The sequence below is a fragment of the Dromaius novaehollandiae genome, chromosome 8, assembly GCF_036370855.1.
Source record: "Dromaius novaehollandiae isolate bDroNov1 chromosome 8, bDroNov1.hap1, whole genome shotgun sequence".
NCBI lineage: Eukaryota > Metazoa > Chordata > Aves > Casuariiformes > Dromaiidae > Dromaius > Dromaius novaehollandiae.
In genome coordinates, this window is record NC_088105.1 from 9,031,783 (window position 1) to 9,045,793 (window position 14,011).

The 14,011-nt window shown below is 42.4% G+C and overlaps 1 protein-coding gene across 9 annotated transcripts in view; it reads left to right on the forward strand.

Moving 5' to 3' along the window:
- Window positions 1-14,011, forward strand: part of RABGAP1L (RAB GTPase activating protein 1 like) — a 263,348-nt gene that overhangs the window by 201,442 nt on the left and 47,895 nt on the right. For all 9 annotated transcript variants that reach the window (XM_064515591.1, XM_064515588.1, XM_064515592.1 and 6 more), the window contains one exon: window positions 2,978-3,106. In XM_064515591.1, coding sequence (XP_064371661.1) covers window positions 2,978-3,106 — 129 coding nt within the window. The remainder of the gene's footprint in view (window positions 1-2,977; window positions 3,107-14,011) is intronic.

Genomic DNA, 14,011 nt, shown 5'->3' on the forward strand with positions numbered 1-14,011 from the left:
GTGCATTGTAGCATGCCAGCAATGCTCTATCTGCTTTGCACTCCATATATATTCTGGTTATTTGGTGCTTTTCTTGTTTTTAATCTGTGGAGTTTTGTTTGCACCATATACGCAACAAAGCATAGGATATGCAGAATATGCAGCCCGGTGAACATTGCTCTCAAAAGGTTCATTTGATTTCTTGCCATTTTAACTGTGGCTCTCTGTTTTGATCAACAGTTTTAAAGAAAATAAAATGCACTGCAGAGTAGAAAGAGCCAAACAGGATGGGCTCTGCCCCTCACTTTTTCAAGCTGCACAGTTTGATGGTTCGTATTTTTCCGTAACCATAATCTTGGTCCAGCAAAGCGTGTGACAAAGTTCTTATATCCGTGAATCACCATTGCTCTCACCGCTTTTTCCTTGAGTAAAGGTTTCTCAGGGTTGGGCCCTGGAAGTGCTCAGCGTTACAGTGTTGAATGAATAATTTCCTTTGGAGCTGTTAAAAGTGCAGTATACCAGTGCTTCAGCAGCAGCCTAGGAGCATTACATCTACCTTTAAGTGTTTTACATATAAATGCTGTCGTCCTGCCATATTTCCTTGTCTCTTTTATTTGTATTTATTCTTCAGTGAAGCGGTATGGATATAAAGGCTAGGTGCATCCGCCGGTTTAAAGTTTGGCAGGGTGATTTAATTGTTACCACCTTGTCTGAGGTTTTTTTACTGCTGAGAGAGGAGGAGAGAAGGGGCTTTGGAGGTAGCTGGTTGTCGAACCATTTACGGCTTTTCGACCGCCGTTACCCCCCGCCCTTCGCCCAGGAGCGCGTGGTGGCAGCGCGGGGCGGCTGCCTGCTCTCGGGGCTAGGCCGCCCAGGGACGGCCGGCATGCTCCGCCGCTTGCCCATAGTCCTGAACCCCGGCCTGGGGGACGTGAGGCTGGTCTCGTCTCAGATGGCGAAAGCCAGCGTTAGTAACGCTTTCGCCCAAGAGAAATAGTTGCAAACGTGGCATGCAGAAGCGGGAAGGGATGCGCTGGCCGTAGCCGCGGTCGCGAGTGGGTTCGACTCGCCGGCTGCCGCCTGAGCCGGCTTTTGCTCAGCCCCCCGTCCATCCCGTCGGCCTGGGTCTCCGCCAGGTGACCCTCCGGCCAGCTTCGCGGGGACGGATTCGGGCGCGATGGTTCAGAGAGCTGAGTTCCAAGCTCTGGAAATAATTGAAAATCCCTTCAGAAACCTATCTCACTTTCCCCCACCAAATAAATTGTTTCTCTCATTTTGAATAGTGTTTCCTAGTAGAAATGAGAGGCCAAATGGAAATACCTTTGCAATCTTACAAGCTTTCAAGAAAAAAATCCTCTTAGCAGTTCAGTTACATTGCTATTCTTGAGAGACCCTCTGGGTAGGCTGCTGCAGCGTTTTCAGCAGGACTGTGGGATGTGTCGAGCGGTGTTTGGATATTGCTGTTACGTCGTTCCAGTAGCTGCAGCACTACACTGGAGTGTAATTGGTTTTGGAAAACAATACGCTGTACATTTTAAAAAGGCTTTTACATAGTAGATTTAATTATTTTTATGTAAATGAGCTAGGAATGCTAGTTTATTGGGTGGGTAGTGATGATTCATAAACAAAACACATGAGTGCAATTTCCTCTGTGATGTACTGAGAATTAGATTTATTTATTTAGAACAAATTTAATAGCCAAGAGAACTGGTTGTATCATCTAGCTTCATCTCGTGTCTGTCAAAGGCTCTACGGTTTCTCCCAGTTCTCCCTGCGTAGAGCCAAACCTCTTGTGTTTGGCTGAAGCGTGTCTTCTGGAAGGACAACGTCTGAGATTGGAGGCGGCAGAGGAGTTTGGGCAGATGTGAACATAGCCAGGACTCCAGCTAATCCCCCGTGAGGCTGCGTGCGTGTGCGTACCTGCGTATAACACGACTAACGCCGACAGAGCGCCTTGCTCCGGAGAGAGGAGAGCCTGCGCGGTGAAGACGTTGGCAGTGGCGCCTCGAGTTCTGCTTCCACAGTTACCCGTAGCCGAAGGGAGCGACGTTGCTCCTGAATTATGCGTGATAATACCCTTACACTCAGTTCTGGGCTCCGTGGTACTAGTCTATACGTGGATACATTTTTGTTCGCTGTTTCTCATTTAAAGACCTTGGAATTCTCATTTTGAGATAGCGTCCTGAATGTCTTGTCTGGGCCTACAGCTTTTGTGAACTTTTAAAATGAACTGTTTAAAGACCTGGGGTTGTACAGCTGTAAAATCTCTTGGTGTGGCTCTCAGTAAATCCAGAGATTAATATATTTGTCCCTGTCCTGTCAATCACGTTTCTCTATCAGTAGCAGAACTGAATTAATATTGAAACTGTAATTTTTCTGGCCTGTTATGGTTATGGCTTGTTACCACAGTGAGAGATGCGATATTATAGAAGATGTAGAAATAAACATGTGAGACTTTTTCTGGCACAGTGTTCTCTGAGAAACTGTGTCACAGACTTCTGCACGTTGACTTGCTGATGCCTCTTATGAGTCATAGGCATTTCTGCTTCTGCCGTTCATGTCTGCAGCCATGTATATCTACAGATACGTTGTCTTTTTAGGACAGCATTATAAAAATCAGCCGTGCTCTGAAACACAAACTTTCTAAAAAATACCGTAAATTCTCCTGAGTTTTTGTTGTTTGGTTGGTTTGCGTTTTTCTCCTCACTGAATTGCACCTTGACAGGCTTTGCCAGGTTGCCTTTCTTGCCTGGTAGGTGTGGAAGAGTACAGTACGGTAGCGGGTTGCAGTCTGCCGGTGGTGGGGCTCTGCCTGGGATTCCTTGGACGTGTTCTGACTTCTGCTTCGTTCCATGAGATATAGGTTAGAGAGCTGTTTCCATAGAGGGTGTTTCTGAGCTAATGTGGTTTGGAATACATTCAGTAAATGACAAATCCAGTAAAAGAGCATGACTGCGTGTTCTCAGTGTTTACAGTCATTCTCTGTGTTTAATTGCAGACCTCAAAAGAGGACCTTTTACAAGCTGATTTTGAAGGAGCTCTAAAATTCTTCAGGGTGCAGTTGCCCAAGAGGTACAGAGCCGAGGAGAACGCTCGAAGACTGATGGAGCAAGCTTGCAACATTAAGGTAAGAGCAGGCTTCATTTCCTCTCATTCACACAGACTTTATGCAGGGAAAATAAGGTGGGATGCTAAGAATGGCAGTAGGATGCGGGCAGCACAGTACTGAAATTGTTAATTAATTACTTTATGTATATATGTGTATGTGTATTTATACACACACACAGATTTTTACATTTAAAGGAAGTAAAGCACTGAGCTGTCCCCCCTTTTCTGCTTTGGCTCAAGCTACTACTTAAAATAGAAAAGTGATGCATAACCAAAAACTTGAATTGTTATTGCCCCCAAAATCATTAACTATTTTGTAATCATAACACTGAAACAATGAACCAGCTATCATATAATCATGTAACAATATGCCAAATATTATTTGTTTTACTCTGAGGCTATTTATTTGCAGGCTGATGCTGCGTCATATAATTATATTGGAGTAGAAAGTTAAGTTTCTTTTGTGTATGAAGCTTGCCAAGGCAAAACATCTTTTCATGTTGTACCCTATCCAAGACCTTGCTGTCAAAAGATAGGCTGCTTTGAAGGTCTGGAGCACAAGTATTGGTCATTTAATGAGTGATAGCAAGTTACAGGATCCTGACTCTCAGCTTTTGTTACTGGGAATATTTTGCTAAAAATGACTACAGAATTTTATCAAGCTGTCATTCAGAAGGTCTGGGATTTTTTCTGGCATTTTCTGTTGGAATATATATAGCGGTGGATGGGCTTAATGTTTGGTCTTGAGAAAAAAAAGTGGTTTTGTTATTTCTTGGAGCTCAAGCACTGGTGGGAAATGCATGTTTGGTGTAGCCCAGCAATGGGCTGAGAACATACGATTAGAAAGCACGCTTCTCTAACAGCCATGTTGATTTATATCTCTCTCTATATATATCTATATTCATTTACTTTTGTATTGCTTAATTAAATAGTTTATTAAGCAAGGGCTTTTTCCATACTCATTAAAACACTGACCTTGTGAAAGAGGGGGCTTTGCAGTGCTGATGTTTATTCCAGCCAGAGAAGGTTCTGTGCAGAGGTGGGGTGTTTTTTTTGGTTTTTTTGGTTTTTTTGGACTTGCGATTTGAACTCTGCTGCTGAAAGCTGAGAGTGTTTGGGAGTGAAAGATTACAGTTCAATTTGATGTGTTTAGTCCTTTGGACTGTAAGCTCAATTCGTGAAAATAAGTACTTTAGAGACTTATCAAGTACAGTAAAAATATCATTATGCTGTTTATTCAGCATGCAGTTTTCTGATGCAAGGTTAAAATAGAGGTCCTCATGATACTTTTGGAAAGAGATATTTATACATGTCTTGGACCTGTCTCATTTTCTTCTCCAACAATGTGTTGTGTGCCACATGATGATATTTTTTTATTAACTTTTCGAATTGCGTCTGATGTGTGTTTATATGCTGTGTTTTGTCTGGAAAGTCTTTTGAAATCCATTTGAGGCAGATGGTTAGTGTATAGTGCCTTATATGGATGGTTTCAGCACATGGGGCCATGCAAAACCAAAGAAAAGAAATGCAAACTTCCTTTGCCCTGGTTGGGAAGGCAGCCGAACGGCTTGACAGTGAAGCCCCTGGGCGCGCGGAGTTTTGCACGTTCTGGACACGGATGCTTGAGGGAAGAGCGCAGGTGGGTTTGGCAGAGACGGAGGCAAAGCACTCCCCTGTGCCTTACGCAAGTACGTGAGGACAAGCGGGAATTACTGGAATGGGAGGAGAATTCAGGGTCTGAGATGATGCCGGGGTTATCGGGGTGGGAGGAAGTGGAAGATTCACGTTATCGTCTGCCGTCCGCGTTAGTGGGTAACACCCCACCCTTGCAAGGCCGACTGTAGCTGGCTCTGCTGGCTCACAGGCACGTGGCGCGTTACTTCGTGCAGGCACCAGGGACACGAGGGGATCCCAGCTGCCTACTGGACAGTTTGGGAGAGTTAAGCTGAGACCAACTAAGCCCACAAAGAGGAGCAAACTGAAATTCCAGCCTAGGTAAGGTTGTTGTCAGGATTAACGGACTAGTCAGGAAAGTTGGTCTAAACCAGTGAAAACTCGGTACATAAGGTGGAACATTTAAAGCAGTCAGTGTGATGTGGGTACTTTTGTTAAGAACGGCGGTGGTCTAAAATAGGCTTGTCTTAGCTCAGTGAACGATCCTTTGGTTAGAGCAGCTCTGTGCTTTACTGAGTCACCAGCCTATGTATGGGGGGGTTATTCAGGGCCAGTTTCTGTGGAATATGGCAGAAAATGTGAAAGACTTAGAGGAACTCAGTGTAACAAGACTCGGTACAAGATTTTATTGGAGGGGTCGGTGATATTTATTTTAGATAAATCTGATTTCACTCACTTGCACTCCTTCTGGCATAGGTTTGAGTCACTCACACCCACGGGCTCAGAGGCACCAAGGCGTATGTCTGGCCAGGATCACTTGTGTGTGACGAGGGCGAGGCACAGCAGCCATTAAGTCCTCCCTGCGTCTCTTGGGTTCCTCTTGATTGCTGACAATGAGCAGGTTTTTAGACAAGTCTTTTGTATTCTTTAGGAGTCAAACAGTTACTATGGTGTGATCCTTTGCCACAGTCTTGCTTACTTCAGCCTCTGTAAATGGTGGACAACGTTGCTACCCGTTGTTTTCGGTTTATCATGGTGGGTGATTCAGTGGTGACGTGCTGCAACCTTGCTGCAGGTCTTCTGCTGACTGGTCATTTGTGGTATGGCCTTGTCAGAGTGCCGGGCTGCTGATCTAGCTGTGACAAGATGTGTCTTTTATCTATCACTTTGATTGCTGCCAGTCACGTCCCTGCTTATCGATACAGACCGTTCTTATAACCCTTCTCTATCTTGTTTCTTCTGGTACCTCTGCATGCAGACATTTCTGTTCGCATTTCATCCAGACCAATCTTAGTGCTGTTGTTATAGATCTCTGCAGAGTGACTATATGGGGCCTTGAATGTGCTAACTCAGTGTTCCACATTAAATTAAAGCACTCAAAGGTTGAATTGACTTCAGAGTCACAGGTTTTGTTTCTTTGAACCAACTTTTCTCCAGTTTACCAACGAGAATGGGAACCAAATCTGAATCACAGGAAGGTAACCTTTGACCACAGGTGGCATGTTAACTATTCGATAGGCAGAAGAGAAGATCAGCAGCTCATAAGAAAGAAGGTAATGAGGAGTAGTTAGTATGGGTCTAAAAAGGGGGAATTTGCTTAACGAACTTTCTACAATGAGATGACTGGCTTGGTGGATGAGGGGAAGAACAGTAGATGTTGTTCCTCTTGACTTTAGCGTGGCTTTTGACACTGTCTCCTATAACATCCTCATAGACAAACTGATTAAGTACAGACTTGGTAAGTAGACAGTGAGGTGGAATAAAAACTGCCTGGACTGTCGGGCTCAAAGGGTTGTGATGAGCAGCACAAAGTCCAGCTGGTCACTAGTGGTGTATCCCAGAGATTGATACTTGGGCCAGTGCTGTTTAACATCTTTTTAATGCTCCGGATGATGGGACCGAGTGCACCTTCAGCAAGTTTGCAGATGATACAAAGCTGGGAGGAGTGGCTGAGGCACCAGATGGGTGTGCTGCCATTTGGAGGGACCTCGACATGTTGGAGAAACGGGCAGAGAGGAACCCCATGGAGTCTAACAGAGAGGGAAATACAAAGTCCTGCCACTGGGGAGGAATAAGCCCAGGCACCAGGACAGGCTGGGGGCCGATCAGCTGGGGAGCAGCTTGGCAGCTGTGTTGTTCTGGTGGACAATGAGTTGAACATGAGGCAGCAAAGTGGCCTTGCAGCAAAGAAGACCAACGGTGCCCTGGGCAGCATTAGGCAGAGCATTGCCAGCAGGTCGCAGGAGGTGATCCTACCCCTCTATCAGCCCTGGTAAGGCCACCGTGGAGTGCTGGGTCCAGTGCTGGGCTCCCCAGTACAGGAAAGGCATGGACTTACTGGAGCAAGTCCAGCAAAGGGCCACTAAGATGATTCAGGGACTGGAGCATCTGTCATATGAGAGACTCAGAGAGCTGGGTCTGTTCAGCCTGGAGAAGAGAAAGCTTGGGGGATCTTATTGATGTGTGTTAATACCGTGGGGAGGGGATAAAGATAGAGCCAGACTCAGTAGTGACAGGAGGCAATGGGCACAAACTGAAATACAAGAAATTCTGTTTAAACATAAAAAACACTCTTACCGTGGGTGTGGTTAAACACTGGAACAGGTTGCCCAAGAGGTTGTGCAGTCTCCATCCTTGGAGATATTCAGATCCTGTCTGGACATGGTCCTGGGCAGCCTGGTCTAGTTGACCCTGCTTGAGCAGGGGGCTTGGACTAGGTGATCTCCAGAGGTGCCTTCCAACCTCAGCTCTTTTATGATTGTGTAATTAGATATTATAATCATGGCATTTATTTACAAACAGGAGCTAATAATTACAAGAGTTGACATGTTCAAATAGGAAATTATAGTGTTGATAATTACCATTAGATGAGGTCCCAGGGAATGCAGAGGTTATGTGAAGTAGTTGTCTGTCTTGTTGATGCGGCGAAAGTTGTTCTGTTCAGAAAATAAACAAAACCCTTGAACGTGTTTTCTCCTGCTGTGTGTGAGCTACTGTGCTGCTTCTCACTTCTGTATTGATATTTGTCGACTAAACATCAGATTTTTTGCTAGAAAAATTACCACACAGTAAGCTTTGGGGAGTATTTTCAGTGGGTTTCTAAACTCATGATCGAGACACAAAAACTTAAAAACAGAATCATGGTGTAGCCAGGTTGCATACTTTTGCTATACCATTATCAGTGATTCATGTTTTCTTCAACTTTACTGCAGAACAGGAGTTTTAACGTGTAATAATCCAGCTGCTCTTGCTCACCTTTTTTATTTTTTTTAGCTCTACCTGTCTTGGCTTTAGAGAAGGCAAATGAAAAAAGTGCTTCAGACTTTTTCCCTTTAATTTAACAACTTCTAAGTTTAGGTCATGATTGCAGGATCTAACCCATGGATTTTGAAGATGTTGTGTTGGTAATGTTAGTTTTATAATGCTATTTTTAAAACAAATTAAAGAATATTGCATCAGTCTGTCCCTTGAGAACAGTTCTGCAAATGCAAAAGAAAAAAAAGCTCCTTTTAACTGAGAATTGTATATAAAATGTGGTAGAACATATCTCATTCAATTTAGAAATATCCGTGGTGATTACTCACCAGCTCTGAATTTGGATCATTTACCAGCGAGGAAATCACTGTGCTCAAAGTCAGTGGAATTAGAAATAGTAGTATTATTTTCTTGCAAGCAGTCACTGGAGTAGTCTGTGTTTTGGGGGGAGTGTTTTGTAGTAATTGGTACTATGCAGTAGTGCTGCCTAAGAAACTTCCTACTGTTTTTGACCTGTGCATGTTACATAGTTGCAAAGTTAGGATACCACTAATGCCTGGCTAATGTATTTTATCCCACATTTGCAGAATGCAAGACATATATGCAGCTGTGAAAGACTGAATTTATGAAGTTACCTGCCAAGACTCTTAGGGTAGATAGAGCCCAATATCATACAAATTTCTCCTTCCCACCTCCGAATTAGTCAGAGCAGAAAGACATTAATTCTCTGAGCAGGAGGTCAGGAAGTTAATTTAAGGGTTAATAAAAAGTTAATAAAGGATGAAAATTTAGAGTTAATGAATAGGAGATTTTTACTTCTTTGCTTCCAGTTATTTTTCTAGTCTATAGCTGTTAAATGACCATACCTTTCGTTTTGCAATGGCCTGTACAATGGGAAGGGGAAGTTCCTCCTAGCTTATCAGGTGAGCTTTACACTTGTGCAAATGGGCTTGGGGATGAGAATTTTCCAGCTGATTGGAGCAGGCTATGTATTATGTCTGCAGAATAAGGAATTACCCTAATTCTGTACATCCTAGAATGACTGACAGTACTTTTTGTACTCATGCTTTTTATATTTTGACAATCTTTTTTTGCATTTTCTTCCTGTGTTGAAGGATTACAAAGGTTTTTTTGTGTCTCTGGAAGCCCTGCTTAAGGAATGAATGAAGAAGAGAGCCTCTTCTAGGTTAATGAAAGTTAAACTTAATGATACTACTTTATTGAAACAACTAACATGTTCTGTATATTTGCTAAATCTGCCTCAGCTGCCTCTTGCATCTCTAAGAAAAGGGTAGTGTTTTTGATTTTAATTTAGGAAGCGCTATCTATCTGTCTAGCTCTATCTGTCTGTCTATCTGCCTATCTATCTAGATCTGTCTATCTATCTGTCTCTACCTATCAGCTCTATTCTTCCACTTGACTTTAGTCAGTTGAATTGTAGAAAGGGAGAAGTCACATTCTGAGATTTTCTGCATACGAATTTCCAGCTTTGATAGTTTTCAGATAAATTAAGGGAGTTCTGCCCATTTCTGCCTTGACTGTCCTGTGATCTTCTGAAACTGAGCAGATGCAACATTCAAAATTGGTTACACTGCAGATACGGAAATGCCGTGGGGTTGAGCGTAGCGGCCAGGTAAGTGGGGAAATACCAGGGAGCCGGCTGCAGGGTCTCCCCTCGCCTGCCTGGTGAAGGTCAGAGGAACACACTGGAGAGGCTACGCAGGAACCAGATAAAGGAACCTGCAAAAAAACGGGGGGATCGTAGGACGGCAGCTCTAACAATACCATCTTTTACATGGCTCATGAATTGCATTCGGTCCTTTTCTATCCTGTCATCATCATCAGTGGGAGGAAAAGACTTGGTATATTGAAGCTCTGATAAGAAAAGCCACTTCCTAACGTGGTAAATCTCTCCCCTCTTTGGAGCCCAGGAAGAGCAAATAAGGCTCCTCAGCAGACCCCAGCGTTAAAGCATTGCTGCTCTCAACACCTTAGGGGGAAGAGAAGCAAATGACCTTGAAAAAAATGGTGTTTTTTTCAATACAAAGCAAACATGCAAATTCTCGTCACTGCCAGCCAGGTTATCAGGCCTCACTGGGCATACCCACGCTTGTACCAAGGCCACCGTGTGCTTCAGGGGTGACAGCTTCACCAGCTGCGTCGAGAAGAAAAAGCTACGCTAGCAGGCCTGTGCTGAACTTTTTCTCAATCAGAAATTGTTCTTTCTGTGGTTTTAAAGCAGAATTACTTAATGATGTTGCTATTTAAATGTTTTGAATTCAAGCACACATCTTGAAGCTAACACCGTACCGAGGTGGGTGAATTCCTTTATCCACACCTCTGTTACTGTTTTATCTGGAAGCAATCTTTGGCAGACATGGTTTAGCAAGAAATTATATATTGATTTATATGAGATTCAGTGGAAAGGAATAAAAATAGCTCGCTTGTTCTCTCCTTTTCTCTCTTTAGTGCATTCTCTCTCTTTGTGTTTATATTTATGTATGTGTATTTATCTAGATATTTGGGGGCTTTTGCTATTGTGAGAGATGGTAAAACAACACAAATGTGGCAGAAAAGTCAACTGTAGAAAGGCTCTGAAATTTCACAGGCTTTGTATTCCTTTGGTTCTACCAGTGATGTATCTAATTAATCTTCTAATGTAATGGACAGGAAAAAAAATTGCTCATTTATCAGCTTCTGAAGAAAAAGGCCAAACCAAATTGAGGAGAATTGTATTCAGATCTATAGAAAGCACGGCCGTGCCTGTATGTGACTTCTTGTTAAAAGCCGATGATCAATTCCACTTCCCGTGTCTGCGCTGTTATCTCTGAAGTGCAGAATCCTGTCGGCATTAGAAGGAGGGTCATGTTTTTTAATGCCTGCTCTGTTTTCAGCTTCAGCTTCTTCCTTTCTGTTTGGCTTTGTGGTATTACGCAGTGCAATGAACTGACATCCGAAAATCAGATTGGAGTGCCTACAGTGCAGCCTGACCTTTAATATTGTTGTCATCTTGGTGGTCAGTGGTAGTGACCCAGCGTCATGCAGTTAAAAAGATCAGAAAAGATGCTGGTTTGAATTCTGCATATCTGGTTTCCTAATGCAGAGACATGTTGCCTGCATTTGGTAGCGGGGTTACATTTTCTTGGTGTTTAAGCATTAGTAAAACTGCTTGATTTTTTCATTTGCTTTGAGTTGTCATTGTAAATTAAATCAGATTTATAGTTAACTTTTACAAACAGGGAAAGAATATGATTTTATTATTAATCGAATATAAATATTTTGGTGTCCTTGGAATAGTCATTTGTTTACATATGTGTGTATAGTTCTGTGTGTCATGACGTCAACAAGGATAGCGTCGAAGGCAGGGATTTTTAAGAACTATAAAAGTTTCAGGTGGAAAAGCGGATAGATATATTCATTGTCTGTATCCCCAGCGGCTGCGTTTCTCCCCAAGACAGCATGAGTGACCCTTGAAAACAGATCCAGGGTCCAACAGGCCACAGAGCTGGGAAACGCTAGATCTCGTTTTGCTCAGCCCCATGCCCTCAGGAGCCGCAGCTTTCCGGGCTTGTTAAGCCTGTTCCCTTCCAGATCCATGGCGGGTAGGTAGCACGCTCAGAGGGTCTTCTGGCATAAGCGTCTAGGCACTGGCTCTGTCCTCCTGGATGGAGAACGACTCCTTTCCATCCTGGTCTCTTGGATAAATAACAACTCTGACACTAATAAAACCCACATGGCTTTTCTTAGGCATCTCACATGATACTCATTTGTGATAATTTCCCTGTGAACCTGCACCGTTAGCCTTCACAAATGAGGAGGATGCTGCCGTAGGCTCAGATGGATGGCACAAAATTATGAGTATTTATATGTAATGATTTCCTCTGCTTTCCTCCCAGATAATCATAAATTGTTTCACCTTAATTTGGAATGACTGGGCACGTTGAGTAGAACATAACAACAGTATTTAATTAAATATTATAATTGCCAAAAAGCTCATTTGGATCAACCAAAATCGTTATGATTTTAGTTTGAATCATTGATTGTTTTTGCTAGGAGTAAGTCCAAATTTTAATTCTGAAAAAAACCCAAGCATTTTATCTTCCATGCTCTTTGTGAAGGGGATTCTGGGAGCAGTGCAGAGAATGACAGATAAAGGTGGCATGGGGTCACACTGATTGGCATTTATGTCTTCTGCCCTCTTTGCCACCATTTGTCTAACATAACTCCATGAGTAAGAGGAAGTGAAAATTTTTCCCAAATTGAACTGACACATCTGAAATTAAGATGACATAAAAAGTTTTCTACTTCCAGTGGCCGGTCTGTTGAGTTAAAGCAGACAGACCTGTATAGAGTTGTCATTGTCAATATAATGGTTTTCATGGCTGTTTTTAGAAGAGAAAGTCTAATCTCTCTCTTCCCTTGAAGGAAGAAAAACCCAGTTAATTGTAAGTGATTTTTCTCTGAAGGATGCCCAGGTTTGAATATGGAGAAAGACTGAGATGATGGTGCCCAGCAGGTTTGCAGTAGCTGCTGTTCGTAATAAGATGCTTTCCTTTATGAAGACACTTCCATGATGCAGAACAGGCTGTAGAGAAAAATAAATGTATCCCAAGATCAATACTTATGGCTGTAATGAAAAACAAATAAAAACCCAGACTTCCATACTTTGTGGCAGAAGACATATAAATATAGAGGTAGAAATGCCTAGAAAGATCTCTGTGCCCCATATTTATGTTGGCCAGGAAGAGGTGCTCTGTGTTCCTTGATGTTGTCTTCAGCATTAACAAAAGTATCAGGCTCAAGATGGAGAAATCTTTTTGGAGGTGAAATTTCATATGTGCTTCTCTTTGACTCTTTTAAGCAGTCAGAACTAAGGAAACTGATAGAAGCCAAGCAGTGAGTAGCATAGCAGTAATTCATAAGAAATCTGTTTTCAGATACTAGAGACCCTGGTGCCAAGAAGCCGAGACCCTTTCTATCCTAGGTCTTCATGTAGCCTGTGAGAACTCGCTTTTGAACTGTGGGACACTGAAGAATATTCTATATTTTTTTTAACTCAATTCCTGTGACCAAAAACCCCTGTATTCTCCCTGCTGAACAATGCAGGAAGAACTTCCTTTATCTACAAGCAGCTCAGTGCCAACAGAGCGAATTTCTTTTATTTCTATTCCTAGAAATCTCAACAGACTTGCATTTGGAAAAGATTACATTTGGGCAAGAATTTCAAGCTGTCTGGTGTCATATTTGTTCATCCTTTATGATAAATGTCTTTCTTGCAAATACTGTAAGTACTCTATATCATCATCTGTGGTTATTTTATTTCTGTAGGTGTTACAAGACTTCGAGTTGTTGGAACCGTTAAGTCATGTCTTGTTGCACAAAGCTCAGGTGAAGCCAAGGCAATGGCTGTTGCATGCATTAGCTTTGGGGGAAAAAAACAGTGACTGTGTCACTCTCAAAATAGTGCAGGGAACAGCTGGGTCCAAACGGTGCTTTTGACAAATGAAATGAAGCAGCAATTTCTGAAGCACTATAGTGTACTAAGATCTAAAGCTAAACCTTTTTTTTTAAAGGACAAAGGTTAACAATATTCCATTTTTTATCAAAGCTTTTGCTAATGAACAAAGATAAGACATTAAGGACAGTGTCTTTCTGCATTTTTTCTGGTGTTTGGTTTCTCAAGCACCTGCAACTGAATTTCTCTCCTTTAAAAAACAAGTAAGCAAACAAAACTAAGTATAGAACGACGGCAGTAGGCATTTTTTAAATGCAGAGGTCTGCAGTGACAGTAGAGTTCAGAACTTACGTCCCTGTTAATAACTTTCCATTGCAAACCCCAGATATTATTTTTGCCATTATTGATACTGCTCTAAGTTAAATTCGGTGAGCGGTTACTTGACTGTTACCTAAGCTATTTGAGTAGAAGTTTGGCAGAGTGCTTTGTAGTGGTAATATTCACATTTTTAAGACCCCCTCATCTCTTCAGAAATCCCTTCAGATTTCTCCAGTTTCCTGTTGTTAGTTTGCTTTTATATTCACTGTATTATAGCGTTGT